At 38.8% G+C, this 14648-nt stretch overlaps 1 protein-coding gene across 11 annotated transcripts in view; it reads left to right on the forward strand.

Annotated features, from left to right (window-relative positions):
• The window catches only part of RAPGEF2 (Rap guanine nucleotide exchange factor 2), a 184654-nt gene extending 170243 nt beyond the window's left edge, over positions 1-14411 (forward strand). For 9 of the 11 annotated variants that reach the window (XM_071431967.1, XM_071431969.1, XM_071431972.1 and 6 more), the window contains 7 exons: positions 893-1116; positions 1948-2127; positions 3864-4016; positions 6030-6255; positions 7838-8397; positions 10957-11262; positions 12418-14411. In XM_071431967.1, coding sequence (XP_071288068.1) covers positions 893-1116; positions 1948-2127; positions 3864-4016; positions 6030-6255; positions 7838-8397; positions 10957-11262; positions 12418-12443 — 1675 coding nt within the window. In that variant the 3' untranslated portion in view covers positions 12444-14411. Of the gene's footprint in view, positions 1-892; positions 1117-1947; positions 2128-3863; positions 4017-6029; positions 6256-7837; positions 8398-10956; positions 11263-12417 lie in introns of those variants that run through there. The other 2 variants (XM_071431970.1, XM_071431977.1) reach the window with 2 other exon arrangements.
• The last annotated feature ends 237 nt before the right edge of the window (positions 14412-14648 follow it).

Raw genomic sequence — 14648 nt, forward strand, 5'->3', positions numbered from 1 at the left:
TTTTTTCTTTTGTAACCATTTTTTACTGACAATACATTTGATTTGAGATTAAAACACAGAAGCTGTAAATTATTTTTAAGTGGCCATAGGTAGAAGTGGAGTGTTTTTTCCCACCTGTAGTTTAAATTGCTGAAGGAAGAGACTTTTTGTCAAAATGAAATTACAAAATGACAAGGTTGCAACAGCTGAAAATAGCTGTTAATTTCCTTATATCTATTAAACAATTATCACAATCAACTTCAAAAGTTGAAACTTAGAGTATCTGCTTGACTAACTTACTTTCATATTACAATTAGCCATCATTTTTACCTTAACAATTCAGGATCAATGCATAGCGTTCATATAGATATACATAAATGTGCATGACATTTATTTCATCATGAACTAGCCAATCATTTTATTTCACAAAATTCTCTTCAGTCTTGCAAGCTACCAAGAAGTTCTATTCTGTAAACTGAGCTGTACATTTTGTATACAGTCTGATTTAAAACTCAGAGGGCTTTCAAAATGTATTTATATGTATTTGAATTTAAACCTCACCTATAGTCTTCTGTCAGCACTGCCTCACTGCATGAGCTTTTCCTAATGCTCCAGTCCTCTCAGTAGATGGCTTATGTGAGAGAGCTACCTTGAATGCTTTTCTAGACGTGTGAAGTGTTATTGCCTAGCTGGAGCAAAATAGGTTAAAATATCTGTGCCATTAAAAGATTTCCTGGCCCTCATCTTTCTATCTGTTATAGCTGTTTGACTTACTGGAATGAGGCATGTAAGCTTTGACATAGACTGACATTCATGCAGTCCCTTGCATGTTTCACGTTTATCGGGCGATATCATGTTGGACTAAGTCATACCTTTGCTCTCTTTCCTCCCTCCTCTGCCCCCCTCACTCCAGGTCTCTCAGCCAGGGCAGTGCCAACGCAGCTGTGCTGGATGTTGCACAAGCAGGGGGGCATAAAAAGCGGGTCCGTCGCAGCTCCTTTCTTAATGCTAAAAAGCTCTATGAAGATGCTCAGATGGCACGGAAAGTGAAGCAGTATCTCTCAAACTTGGATCTTGAAATGGATGAAGAGAGCCTTCAGACACTCTCTCTGCAGTGTGAGCCAGCCACAAACACATGTGAGCATTGTCATTTGTTGGGGATTTCAAGAAAACTGTTCAATATAACTGTTTCTAGTCCAGTGAATCAATTGGGAACAGTAACTAGACAGTAAAGTTGAAAATTATTTATCTAGTCATTTTCAAGTACTAAACATCTATGAATCCTAAGGAAATAATCTGTGGATTAACAGGATAGAGACATAGTATACATACAGGTGATAAGGCTTTAAGATGATGTCACAGTGAAGTGCACAGTGGATTTTGAATTTGTATGTACAGAGGGTACAGAGGAGTCAAAAGTTCTATATTTCTGATATACTGAGGCTATTAGTGTGAATAACAATATGGTTATTCTGAGAGAGTAGGGGATTTTCTTATGTCCAGGTGTTTCAGAGATACCTGGAGGGCTATACCTGGGGCAGCAGAGGGGAAACTTATCCTGGATATCCATTTTGTTTTGATTTTAAGAAATGTTGTATGTTGTGCCCTTCCTGTCCTGCAGGGTAGCAAAAAGAAGTAATTATATGTCTGCTCTGAATCAGTTGTAGTCCTTATGATAGCCCAGTATAACTTCTGGTCATATTTTTTGTAACAGTGGTTATTTATCAGAGCTTTATTTTGAGAAAGAAAACATTCATTGATAATGGATAATGTACATATTTTAAATGGAGTTACATATCCCTCTTTTCTTCTTCATCTTTTCTGTCTAAAGATAACATGCTGTATTAATTGGACAAGTATTTCAGCATCTTTTAATTGTTAATCAGAGGGCTTTGCACTGCTCAGACTAAAACACCACTGTGTCCATGGCTGGCAGTCATTCAATGTTTTGTCCCCTTTCTTGCAAAGTGCCGAAGAACACGGGAGACAAGCGATCTGGGAAATCTGAAACGTCACCAGTGGCTCCCCGGGCAGGCATCCAGCAGAAAGTGCAGCAGCAGCACAAAGTAAACCAAGCACTGCAGGTCCCAGCCGTATCTCTCTACCCCTCTCGCAAGAAGGTGCCAGTCAAAGACCTCCCACCATTCGGTAGGTGGAGCAAGGGAGAATTTGGTGTAATTTTCTGAAGTTTGTTTGCCTATGTTGGGAAGACATTTTTAATCAAATAAGGTCCTGACTTCCATTTCTGGTAGTATGATACGCAGGTTATATCTGTTCATGTGGTGTCTAGGCATAGTTCTCTAGAAATGGAAAGAAATCTAGGGAAAGCATCCAGTCAATTTAATCAGTGTAAGTATTTACCCATTGCTAACAGCTGGAAAGAATAAATGTTTATCACTGTTTGCCTTGGGATCTTGCCTTAACTTTTCTAGAGGAAGTAGAGACCTGGACTTCTTGAGATGCCTCAGAAGTTTTGGTGTCTCTTCACAAGTTAGATTTTTAAGGTGCAATTGAGGCCTGCTTGAATTGGCAGTACTGTTAGAAATGTGGGTCTGAACTTCCACATTGACAATTGTTCCTTTGGCTTCTACTCCCTTCTGCTTTTTTATTGTTGTTACACAGTTGTTGTTGCCTCCATATTCTACAGAAAGGCACCAGACTGTAGGAACTTCTTCTGATTTCCAAATCTGTGTCCCAACATGTGTACAAAACATGTATGCACTATTAATGAACTCTTTAAATCACAAGTATGGTAATACTGTTCCCATAATCCCTAGGAAGTATATGTAGCATAACTGGCCTTTACTTTTTCATGATGGTTATTGCACAAGAGCTTAATTCTGATTTCACTCTTTATTGGTTTTCCTCATGCACTGCTTAGGCTGCAAGAAAGCATCAGTAGCAGCAAAATGAGCAAGAAACAATTCAATATTCATCTAGATCTTGTTGATTTTACCATTAAATTTTAATCTTGAAAGGACTTTGAAGCTTCATAAACTGCAATTTTTTGCTCATAGTGGCAAAGTTTCTGAAAACTGACTAGGTTAGGATGATCAGGCAGCTGTGAATTATTGATAGCAGGATTGTGATCCAACAGATCAAAGTCCATGAATGCTTGGAAATAACCTCTACCACAAACATTGGCAAGACTGTCAGAGAAATTCTGTCTTCACTTATAAGGCTGTCCCAGGGTGGATCTTTGAGGGGAGGTGAAGAGAAAGATGAATAATTGTGGTCTGGGAAAAGCTATTCCTGATGTCCTAGATCTTTACATCATACATCATCTTCAGGATGTTTTTACTCTGTAGTTTCCCAAAATAAGCTGGTGCAGAGATAGTTTTCAAAAATGAGAGAGAGAAAGGCAGCTGCAGGATGGCCTTGTTTCATAAGCCTAATCCTTATTAATTTTCTTTCCCACTTCCTTTGACCTTCTAGGCTACTCTGAATAGAAAAGAAACAGGAGAGCAAGTTTAAGTTCTTACTATATAAATCTTCACTAACCAGTGAGATGAGTGTGTGTCTGTATTTAAGCTAATTTTAGTTCAAGTTTCTCACTAACCATTCCTATGCATATCCTCAATTATATGTTGAGACAGTATTCTGCAACATCAAATCTTCATGTTTTCTCTGGCAAAGTATTTATCTTAAGTGGCCAGAATGAAAGGTCATCTGCACTAATATGCAGAAATAAAGCACTATATTTTAAACAGGAATATGTTTTAACATTTTGCTTCATTTAAGCTGGTGTCAGGAACTCAGCAATATACACGAAAAATATGTAGCTTTTTCTTCCTGAGGGGTGTCTGCTCTGTAAGTGCATTGTGAAATATAACTGTGTATTTATACTGGACTTAACATCTGCCTACTTTAATTCTTACCTCAAGGCATTAACTCCCCACAAGCTTTAAAGAAAATCCTTTCACTATCGGAAGAAGGAAGTTTGGATCGTCACAAGAAACAATCTGAAGATGCTGTCTCAAGTGCGTCTTCGCAGCTCTCTTCTCCTCCTACTTCACCACAGAGCTCTCCAAGGAAAGGTAGTAGATGTTCAGTATTTCTAATCCTGTTTCTTGAGGCTCATGGACTTTGGAAGCTTCTGAGAGAGAATTTGGACACTCAATTCTGCTGCTCCTATTTTTGTCACGTAAGGCCAGCAAGAGGGCTGAAAATGTGGTGCAGAGTGGCATATATGAAAGGTAGCTGTAAACCTGATTTCAAGGGTACCTGAAAGCCCTCTGGTGATCAAAAGCCAGAAAAGATAGCTTGGTATGATACAGGATTTGATGCAGCAGGTCACTCTGACTGCAGCTGCTTCTGACAAAAAAATATTCCAATGATGAGTATTTCCTGCCTTCAGTGGAGGGGTGTGCAGGTTGAAACTTAAAATCTTTGTGCAGCATTGACCACACTGGTCTATCAGAGGAATTATTTGCTGTGTCATGCATCTGAATGGGATGTGACCTACTTATGACAGAAAGGCTTAAGGTATTTGGAATTCAAATCAGAATATTTAGTATTGCAATTTATATTTTATACTACAGAATATTTTAATAGCAGCCTGATTATTTAAACCATGTGTATGAATTTTTGAGGAATGGTATTATACATTGAAGCTTTCTTGATCCAGATCTTTTTAAGTAATTTCACAGAGTTATTTTTAAAGGGAATTTAGGAAAAAAACTATTTTCTTGTTTGTTTTTGTGGTAGTTATAGTTCTGGGTATGAATTTACGAAATACAGGAGGCATTGTCCTGTAATTTAAACATACTTCCACACTTTGGAAATATAATAGGCTAGATGTATTGCATGTAACTTCTAAGTTGTTCTCTTTTCAGGATAGCATAAAAGTTTAGTTTAAAGTTACATAATAGAGCATTATGGTAAAATATACATTTTTGGGGACTGAAAATACACATTCAGGGACTGAAGTGACTTCTATTGAAGTATTATTTACTAAGGAGAGAGGGCGGAGGATAATATGTAGAGGATATATCACCTTGAGCTGTCATCATTATTTCTCCCAAATACTACATTAGTAAAGAGTGAACTTATATAAATATGGTCAGGCCTATGCATTTTTTGAAAAAGGAATTGGAATTCTTGACTCACAGTGTGAACAGCACTTTATTTCCTCAAAAAGCAAATCATAAACGTGATTTAAAAAAACATCCTTGGTTTGATGGTTACATGAAGCTAATGATATGTTCTTTCAGATAAAAATGACAGCATTAATTTCCTGCATTAGTTCTCAGCAAGTGAATTGGGGTAGATCAGTTGAAGTAATTCTGCCACTTAGGATTAGAGTGAAAGCAAAATATGAAAACTGTGGTGACTTGTGGATGTGTTTAATGATCTTTAACTTAGCTGACAAGAACATTCAGCACAATTTGTTTAATACTGAAAGAAAAGCTGAATTTGCTTCTATGACATGATTTGCAGATTTTACCTCAGTCAGGCCATGTCAGTGCTACCTACCTCCAAATTTCACCATAATTCCGGTAATATGGAATTTGGAATTAATTAGTGAGCCAAGTATCACAAAAAAAACTTGAAAACCTGCCCCTCTCTCAGCTAAGATACGTAATAAGCAGTCAGCCCAGACATCTGGTCTTCATGTATCTGTTCATCTCTGTAGTGTAGCTTTGCAGAATAAAAAGACTATATGGGAGGGTCTCTGGGATTACTTTAAGCAGTAATCTCAACCAGAGATCTCTTTCCTTCCAGTCTTGGAGACAGTGTTTATGCACAGGCAGATTTTGAGAAGTCATATTTCATAATGTGAGGATATGATGATGAATTTGAAAAGAATTTAGAAGAGGAAAGCAGTTGGTTTGTAAATGAGTAGTACATGTTCCCACAATCCTGTATCTGATTAAGATACCAAAGACAGTGTCAAACAGTTTTGCTGTGTATCTTTATCTTTTGCAGTGCTGTGTAAGTGTAATGGTAGCTTTGTTTTAGTGCTAGTTTTTTTGCAGTATTGCCAGTGGCCTGACAAGAATTGAGCAGGCATCTTGGAGAGTCTGATTAATGCCATGTTCTCTTTGCAGGCTACACTTTGGCTCCAAGCAGCACTGTGGATAACTTCTCAGATTCTGGTCACAGTGAAATTTCTTCCAGATCTAGTATTGTCAGCAATTCCTCTTTTGACTCTATGCCAGTCCCCCTGCATGATGAGAGGAGACAGAGGCATTCTGTCAGCATTGTGGAGACAAATCTTGGTGTGGGAAGGATTGATAGAAGAATCATGATTGAACCAGATCAATACAGCTTAGGGTAAGAATTTTATTTGTGCTTACTTACATTATGCTTTCATATCGTGTGTATGTGGAGTGTATATTTGTCCATGTATCTCTCAAATATTTTTTCTCCTCTGCTCTTAAAAAACTACTACTTCAGTGCTTCATTTTGTGATAATGCTCCATTCCTGCCAAGAAAAGGTTTTGTACTCCTGAGTGAGTGATGAGGTCTAAGCAACAGGACTTCACCTCAGTAGATGTTAGTATCTGAGCATTTCAGTGGTGCCGTAGATGATCCACTTTGTGGCAGTGTATCCTAGCCTGCTTTCTCCATGGGAAATTAACTGAATTAGATGAGATATTCAAACAATTATTCAGAGCTAAACTGAGAACAGAAATAGCTAGCAATTTTCCAGTCTGCTTCATGGAAAAGTGCATATCTGTCTAACTCCAAAATATTTTACTCCAAATATCTCTTCTAGTCAACAATAATTGGAAGCTAAAATTCACATTACGCTGCTGGTTTTCTAGTAATTTTCTAGGTAATTAACTTCTGTAATGGTGGGGAAGCTAGTGCTGTGAGGAGTTCTCTAAATCTCTAGCAGTGAGCCTTGGTGTGAAAATAATTGGAGCTCTGGCTTCTGTTTAGTCTCCATCTACTTTTTTTTTTTTTTTGGGGGGAGCTGTTATTTGGATGCTTCAGTCCTCTGAATGGTTTCTGGGGTTTTAATCCTGCAGGGTCTTTGAAGGGCAGACCTGTTCCAAAACTGTTGTACTTCAGCTTTGGGAATCTCAGGCTATGCAAACTCTTTATTCAGATGTCTTAAATATTTGGAAGAAGAGGGTTCTAGTCTGCATAGGAAGGTGCCCTGGAAGAGTAAGTCCCAGGAGCCTGGATATCTGCTAAGCAAAAGTGACACTTTGTTGGTTTTATCTGCTGCTGTGTAAGGGATCATGTCAGGCTCACTTAATCACTGAAAGGCTACAGAAAACATACTTGCTCTGTGAAGTAGCATGTGTTTCCAAAAATAAGGTTGTAATACATTTCCATTTGCAGAAAATGTTGAAAAGTTAGCTCTCACAGTTTCCTGAGCAGAATAAAAAAAATCCAAAATCTCAACCCGATTATCAGCCAGCTGCTGCTAAATTCTCTTTCTAGCTTTTGAACCATTTGCTCAGCATGACTGGAAAAGCAGTAGAACAACTCTGTCTGTTTCTCTGTATGTGTGTCTGTGTGGTTTGCCTGTCTTAAAGGGCTGTTGTGAAGTTAAAATTTTACCTTTTGAAATTACACCACTGAAGTGTAAGGCTTCAGCAAGTTATCTGTCCAATTTTGTTTGTTTGTTTGTGTTTGTTTTTGTTTTATTGAAAGAAAAGAGTTATATCCTCAAAATTGAATTAGCCATTCATGCAAACAATAAGTACTATCAAGTGCATCAAAATCTTCCATCATAGAATCATAGAATGGCTTGGGTGGAAAGGGACCTTTAAAATGTCATGAAGGTCACCTAGTCCAACCCCACACCATGTTTTGTTTTTCTTTGTTTCTTTGTGCGTCCTGTTCATGATTTCCAATTCCAACACTGGATTTTTTGTCCCCCTCATCAATGTGTACCCAGCTCATACGCACCGCTGTCAGAGACCAGAGGCCTGTATGCTGGAGCAACTGTACTTTCTTCTCCTAGTACAGAAGAGCTGTCACAGGACCAGGGGGACAGAGCTTCGCTCGACGCAGCTGACAGCGGCCGTGGGAGCTGGACTTCTTGCTCGAGTGGCTCTCATGACAACATCCAGACAATCCAGCACCAGAGGAGCTGGGAGACGCTGCCTTTTGGACACGCTCATTTTGATAGTTCAGGAGATGGGGTGGGACTGTGGGCCTCAGGCGGCCACATGGACCAGCTGATGTTCCCTGACCATGGCACAAAGTATGGCAGGCAAAGTCAGGGTAGGGAGGGCCTTGATCAAGCACAGTCCAGAGCGAGCTGGGCATCTTCCACAGGATACTGGGGAGAGGACTCCGAGGGTGATACAGGTACCATAAAGCGGAGGGGTGGGAAGGATGTTTCGATTGAAGCTGAAACCAGTAGCATAACGTCTGTACCAGCAGAGGAGGCAAAGCCAGCTCCTGTCCCTGCCCACACAGCAGCAGCATCAAGTAGTACCAAGGGGCTTGTTGGTAAGTTAAGTTTCATTTGCCATGAAGTATTTTAATTCATTTGGTTAAGTTTTCTCATATTGTTCTGCATTTCTTTTGTCTGTTTTTCTTTTCTTTTTTTTTTTTAATTTTTAAAGCAAAACTGAACATTTTGTAGTCTCAAATTTTTCCCTTTAACTAAGCATTTATTGCTAGGGAAAAGAAAATATCATTTATTGTTGATTCTCAGTTCTGGCAGTGCCTTTGTGTTTCAAAAGAGCCTGCCATACATCGAAAAACTAGTTCAGCTGCTGGGCAGTATTTTGAGAGGTTGATGTATTTAGATGTCAGTTCTGAAATTTGAATTTCTCATCACAGTAAGGCTCCATAAGGCTATATTTAGAAGTTTTAGTAAATGTGGCCTGATTTTTATAGAAGTGTTTTACTTTATACCTTTGTATGACTTGTCTGATAATTGTGAATATTCCTTACTTCTGAAATGGGATGGATCCCTTTGTGCTTAAATGCCAACTGAAATGTTTCTTTGGACTGCTGAAACTGAAGAGGTTTCAAAGAAGTTAGAGCTGAAATACTATTCTGTGCATTCAGTAATGGAAAGATCAGATAATGTATAAATTAGTATGAAGGTGTCTTTGGCAGAGCTTAACATTTTTATCATATTGTTCCTTCTATGCATCCTAATCTGTGGGCCATCCAATACCTCTGAATTTTTGCCTCTTTTCTTCCTTTCATTCCCCCTCACTTTGCCTTTTGTCAGGTTAACATGAAGAATATCTGAAAGCCATTTTTTGCTGACACAGCTGAATGTCTGCCAGATTGAGCTCATGCTGAGACCACTGTGATAAACAGCTTTTCCATTTTCTGCCTGAGTATCTTGCTTAGCAGTGGCCTTTTGCCTCAAAGCTTGGGTGCAGGTCTAAATCCCTGGGCTATCAAGAGGAAGAAGGTGAATGGGTTCATGCCAATCTCCAATTTTACTCTTTGATACCCTTAGTTTCCTCCAGAATGTGCAACAGGTGTGCTTCCAAACTTGCCTCTCAAGGCAATGCTTGCCAATACATTTTTATAGACTTGAACATTAAAGACACCTGAAAATTCAAACCAACACAATTCCATGCCCTTCACTACTATTAACTAACTGTCCTGCAAATGTAAATCTGTGTATCACTATCCCAGGAACCCTCTGGTGTACATAGTTCTTTTGTACTTAATTGATGTCTTGCAGTATTTCAATAGAATTTTTCTACAATAGTTTTTCTATAGAACTTCTTATTTTCAGAAATCTTTGAATAAAGTTTCTCAGAAATTTCTTCATGCTGCTTTGCTCAGTTAAACAGTTTGTCCAAGAAAAATACTTAGACTCTATTGGAAAATGTTTGGTTTTGTTGTAATACCAAGGATTTATTTTTAGTCTATAAAAACTTGCATCCAAGAAGCACCAGTCCATTTTAAGCTTGTACTGCCCTTTCAGTCAATTCATCCTGCCTGATGCAGGGTGGTGTTGTCATCAGCACTTATGCAAGAGTATACAGTGTTTGACAAGCTGTGCCAAGTAAATTGCCTGTGTCAATGGTTTTTCCTGCTGTATTGTCCTGTTTGTCATTAAAGTGGTCATATATTAAAAGGCTGGGCCCACAATAAGTGTTCAGTATCAAAGTCCCAGCTGACTTCTCCAAGTACTTTGAAACATAGACTCTTGCCTATCTGTTGTGTGTCCCGGCAGATGCTTAGGATTCTTAACTGATATTTTTTCCTTTACAGTTCTCTCTGAGAGGGCTTCTCAGTATGCCCTGAGTTAAGCCTTGTTCAGGTAAACAGTTGCATCTCAGTGATATCCACAGGCTAGGTGGTGGTCTTTCCATCTCCTAGGTAGAGTAATATTCAGTCATTTTTCTTATGGGAATACTTTCAACTTTGATTTTGCAGAGAATACAACCGTAGGGGCTGCAGCCAGCAGTGCATGCAAATAGTATAATGATGAAGCCCACTTCTCTTCCTGACCTCTTAGAGTTGTAGCTTATGCCTCATTAAGTAGTAAGATTTGTAGGAAGAAAATAATGTATCAGATGTATTTCTTGTTTCCCCTCCAAGATGCTAAAAACAAAAGAGATGAGCTCTTGGATCCAAGTTTTTATAGACTAAAAATTTCATCCACCTCCAGAATTAAGTTAATCATGCATGTGGAGAGATGCCAAAATTCTTGATGTTTACTATTTCTGTGAACTCCTGAGTCTTTATTGCTTTGATCACTGTACATTTTATTGTATACAATTGATGGAACCGCTTCAGTTGTGAGGTTTGAACAAATTCCCCATGAAATTTGATGATTTTTGTTAGACTAATGCTTCACTGCTGGAAGAATAGCTATATCCTGTGTATGCTATATATTCTGTACTTTCTTGACTGATTTATTTTTCACAAGCTCCTTGTCTAGCATATGATAGTTCACCTTTGTCATTCAGAGTTTCTCTTCCTGTGCTGTTGAGTTGGTTGATATTTATTTAGCATTTAACTGTCTATTTTCCTTTGAGCATGTTCCTCATCCTGTCTCTTAACAATCACCTGTTGTTTTTCCTGCAGCAAGAAAAGAGGGTCGATACCGGGAACCACCTCCAACTCCTCCTGGTTATGTAGGAATACCTATTGCTGAGTTTGCAGAAGGTGGCTCCCATCCAACCAGGAAGCCTCCAGACTACAATGTGGCACTTCAGAGGTCTAGAATGGTGGCACGGACATGTGAGACTCATGGGACAGCAACTCCACAGCAGCAGTCGCACGGCCACTCAACTGGCAGGCCCGTGAACAAACCTCAGTGGCATAAACCAAATGAGTCAGACCCACGTCTTGCTCACTATCCATCTCAAGGGTTTTCCACAGAGGAAGATGGTAAATTTCTACTTGTTAGATTTTGAGTGTGCTGCATGCAAAACGGGTCAGTGCTTTCAGACACGGAGACAAAGCAAATTACACAAATCTTGCCATAATTTGAACTCTATTTAATTTCAAAACTTGCTATTTGTTAACTTTTTTGGAAGGGAGGGAATTCAGTTCATCCTAAAATGTAATTTAAAATTTGGAACGTAGGTTCCTAATTGAATCTTGAACAACCAAACAGTTGGCTTAGGCAGCTTCTCGGGAGGTGCCTATGTTCACCTTGTACAGCCCTGCCTGCCAAGATTTTCCACATTAACCACATATTTAATGATCAAAAAAGTATCCTGGTCTACAGAATACTTGCCCATCCACCCGGCAGAGCACTGTTGCTCAGGTTTATTTGGATAGTTGCTCACATTCTGCCTGAAGCTCTTTACACTGTGAACACTGAATCTCCCACTCTGTTTCACATGATGAGCCCACTGCTGTCTCGCTACCTTGCTGGTCCTACAAATGTGTCTACATCTTTATCCTTTAGCTCAACTGTGATGTTTTTCCATGAAGAACAAGGGATTGCAGCTTTAGGTCCTCAAAATTTAGGCAGGGTGGTGCCAATATCACTCACTTGAATGCTTTATTTTGCTTAACGATAGACTAACATTCCCCTTCTCCCTCTAAGTGCTTAGTTACTAAGGTTTTAGGTGCAGGATGAACTTCGCAGTTGAACATGATGGGAAAAAAATGAAGTCTACCTTAACTGAATTGCCACAAACTTTGAGAGTTACCATGACAGAGAATTTTAATTGTTTCTACTAATGATGACTAAATTGAAGATATAATTAGGGGAAAACGTCAGATGCCTTTCTGAAGCTGTTAGGTATCTAGGAGTATCTGTTGTGCTCCTTGGGATGAATAACTGCATCTAGCTTAGTTTAAGCATGCCCTTTTTTCCTTCAAGATCAAAATTCCAAAGGAGTATGTCTCATGAGACCTGAAATGTACTGAAATTTAGATTGTTTTAAAGTATATATACCTACACAATGAAATTGAGAACACATGGGCACCATACACACAGTTGTTGTTGCATGCACAGCTTGTTTTGTTCGGTAGCAGTCTTATTCTTTATAAACTAAACTCTTATTTTCCCTTATCCTGTTATGTTTGCAGAAGATGAACAAGTCTCTGCTGTCTAAGACTTGGGCTTTTCTGGATCCAGAGTGAGCCACCTTAAAGGAGAGCACAAGAAGACGTCCCTAGAATAGGAGCCTTGGAACTATGATTAAAGGATGGTGGACCTATTTGCCTCCTTCCCTGCCTTAAAGCAGCATGGGGCTTCTTCCTCTGCCCCTCCCCCTTCTGTCCCCTCTCCCCTTGCATGTGAAATACTGTGAAGAAATCGCCCTGGCACTTTTCAAACTGTGTTGCTTGAAATGCACAGTGCAGCAATCTCCAAGCTACCACTGTCGCTGTCTGCCACATCACACAGTATCATTCCAAATTCCAAGATCATCACATCAGGATGATTAACTCTGGCTGCACTTCCCAATGCCTGGAAGGGTTTTTTTAAATCTTCCTTTTAGATTTTAATCACAATCCTAGCACTTAGTCTCATTGGGATAATGAGATAAGTTAGTTGTCAAATTACGTTTGGCCTTTAACCTACAAAGAGAAAATTGCTTTGAGATCCTTCAAGGAGGCAGTGCTTATTTGCTTGTTTACAATGCCTTTGTTACAATTTTGTATGTTTGTGTTTGGGAGATCAAATAGTGCATCTGAATAGTAATTACAGTATTATTTCACACCTGTAAGTAGGGTTGCCAGCCTGAGCTCCTGGAAGAATATTGCTATCACATGGCTGAGCAGGGCAGAAGGGAAGGCAGAGGTTGTAGGATGCAGCCTTTCCTTGACTACCTGGCTTTGCTCTTAATGTGCCCCACCCTGGAATCTTCACAAGTTTGTAAATGTTAGTGTTAACAGCATCCTCATTTGGGTCTGGTGTAAATGCAGAAACACAACTGGTCAGTGATCAAGAGGACACAGTGTGTCTCATACCTGTGCTTTGTGGAATACAGGATGGCATGCTAAAAAAAAAGTGTCCCACTGTAATAAGACAGATGGCAACCCCACTGTTAAATTATATACTTTTTATTTTTAAACTATATAGTAGTTATATTAAAATAAAAGTTAACTGGATAACACTGCAGTGAAGGCAAGTTGGGATGGCACAGCTCATGTCAGCTGTTAACACTGATCTAATAACCTCCATCTATTGACTTCGACATTAGGGGATAATCGAGCCTTTAAGTAAAAAAAATAAAGATAACACAGTTAGATTTGCCAGCCTTTGCAATGCAGAAATAGTCACAACTGTTAATGGTTTCATGGAACACTGCATGTGTAGAGAAGGCCAATGTGTAGCAACCACCTGCTCACAGCTGCTATTAACCCTATAATGACTGAAATGACCCTCCCCTCTATTTTTGTGTTGTTTTTGCACAGACTCCGGAGAAGTGAAGGCTGCCAATCCGAGTAGTACTCAAATGTGAGGAACTGCTGGTCTTGGATTTTTTTTTTCCATTGAACTCAGCTGATCATATTGATCAGTAGATAAACGTAAATAGCTTCAACTTTTAAAGATCAAATTGCAGTGTTTTTTCACTGTATCAAACAAATGTCAGTGCTTTATTTAATTCTCTCTCCAGTAATCATAGCTTTTGTCTATTTGCTTATATATAACATTGTCAATTATGCATTTGTAATTTTACATGTAATATGCATTATTTGCCAGTTTTATTCTCAAGGCTATGGACCTCATGTGCGTATAGAAATACAAAATCCTAGCTCTATCACAAGTTGCACAAATGTTATATAAGCATTAAGTAATTGTAGACCATAGGACTGCTAATCTCAGTTCGCTCTGTGATGTCAAGTGCAGAATGTACAATTAACTGGTGATTTCCTCATACTTTTGATACTACTTGTACCTGTATGTCTTTTAGAAAGACATTGGTGGAGTCTGTATCCTTTTGTATTTTTAATACAATAATTGTACATATTGGTTATATTTTTGTTGAAAATGGTAGAAATGTACTATGTTTATGCTTCTACATCCAGTTTGTATGAAGCTGGAAAATAAATAAATATAACATTAATGAAGTCCATATTGATTCTTATGCATTTTACATGTTCCACATACTTGAACAAATTTATGAAAAAATTTTACTTCTCTGTGTATTAATATTAAAGGGACATTGCCAAGTGATGTGGGCAAACCACTGGTGTGGAGTTTTTCTTGATATACAGTTGTGCTGCTGATAATCTTTGAAAACTTTGGTGCTTGTACTGCTGAATGAGAATGACTGATACTGTGAGCATCACCAGCAGAAACATTTGAGATG

The sequence above is a fragment of the Agelaius tricolor genome, unplaced genomic scaffold (assembly GCF_023055355.1).
Source record: "Agelaius tricolor isolate 1412-34295 unplaced genomic scaffold, bAgeTri1.0.p SCAF_8, whole genome shotgun sequence".
NCBI classification, from domain to species: Eukaryota; Metazoa; Chordata; class Aves; order Passeriformes; family Icteridae; genus Agelaius; species Agelaius tricolor.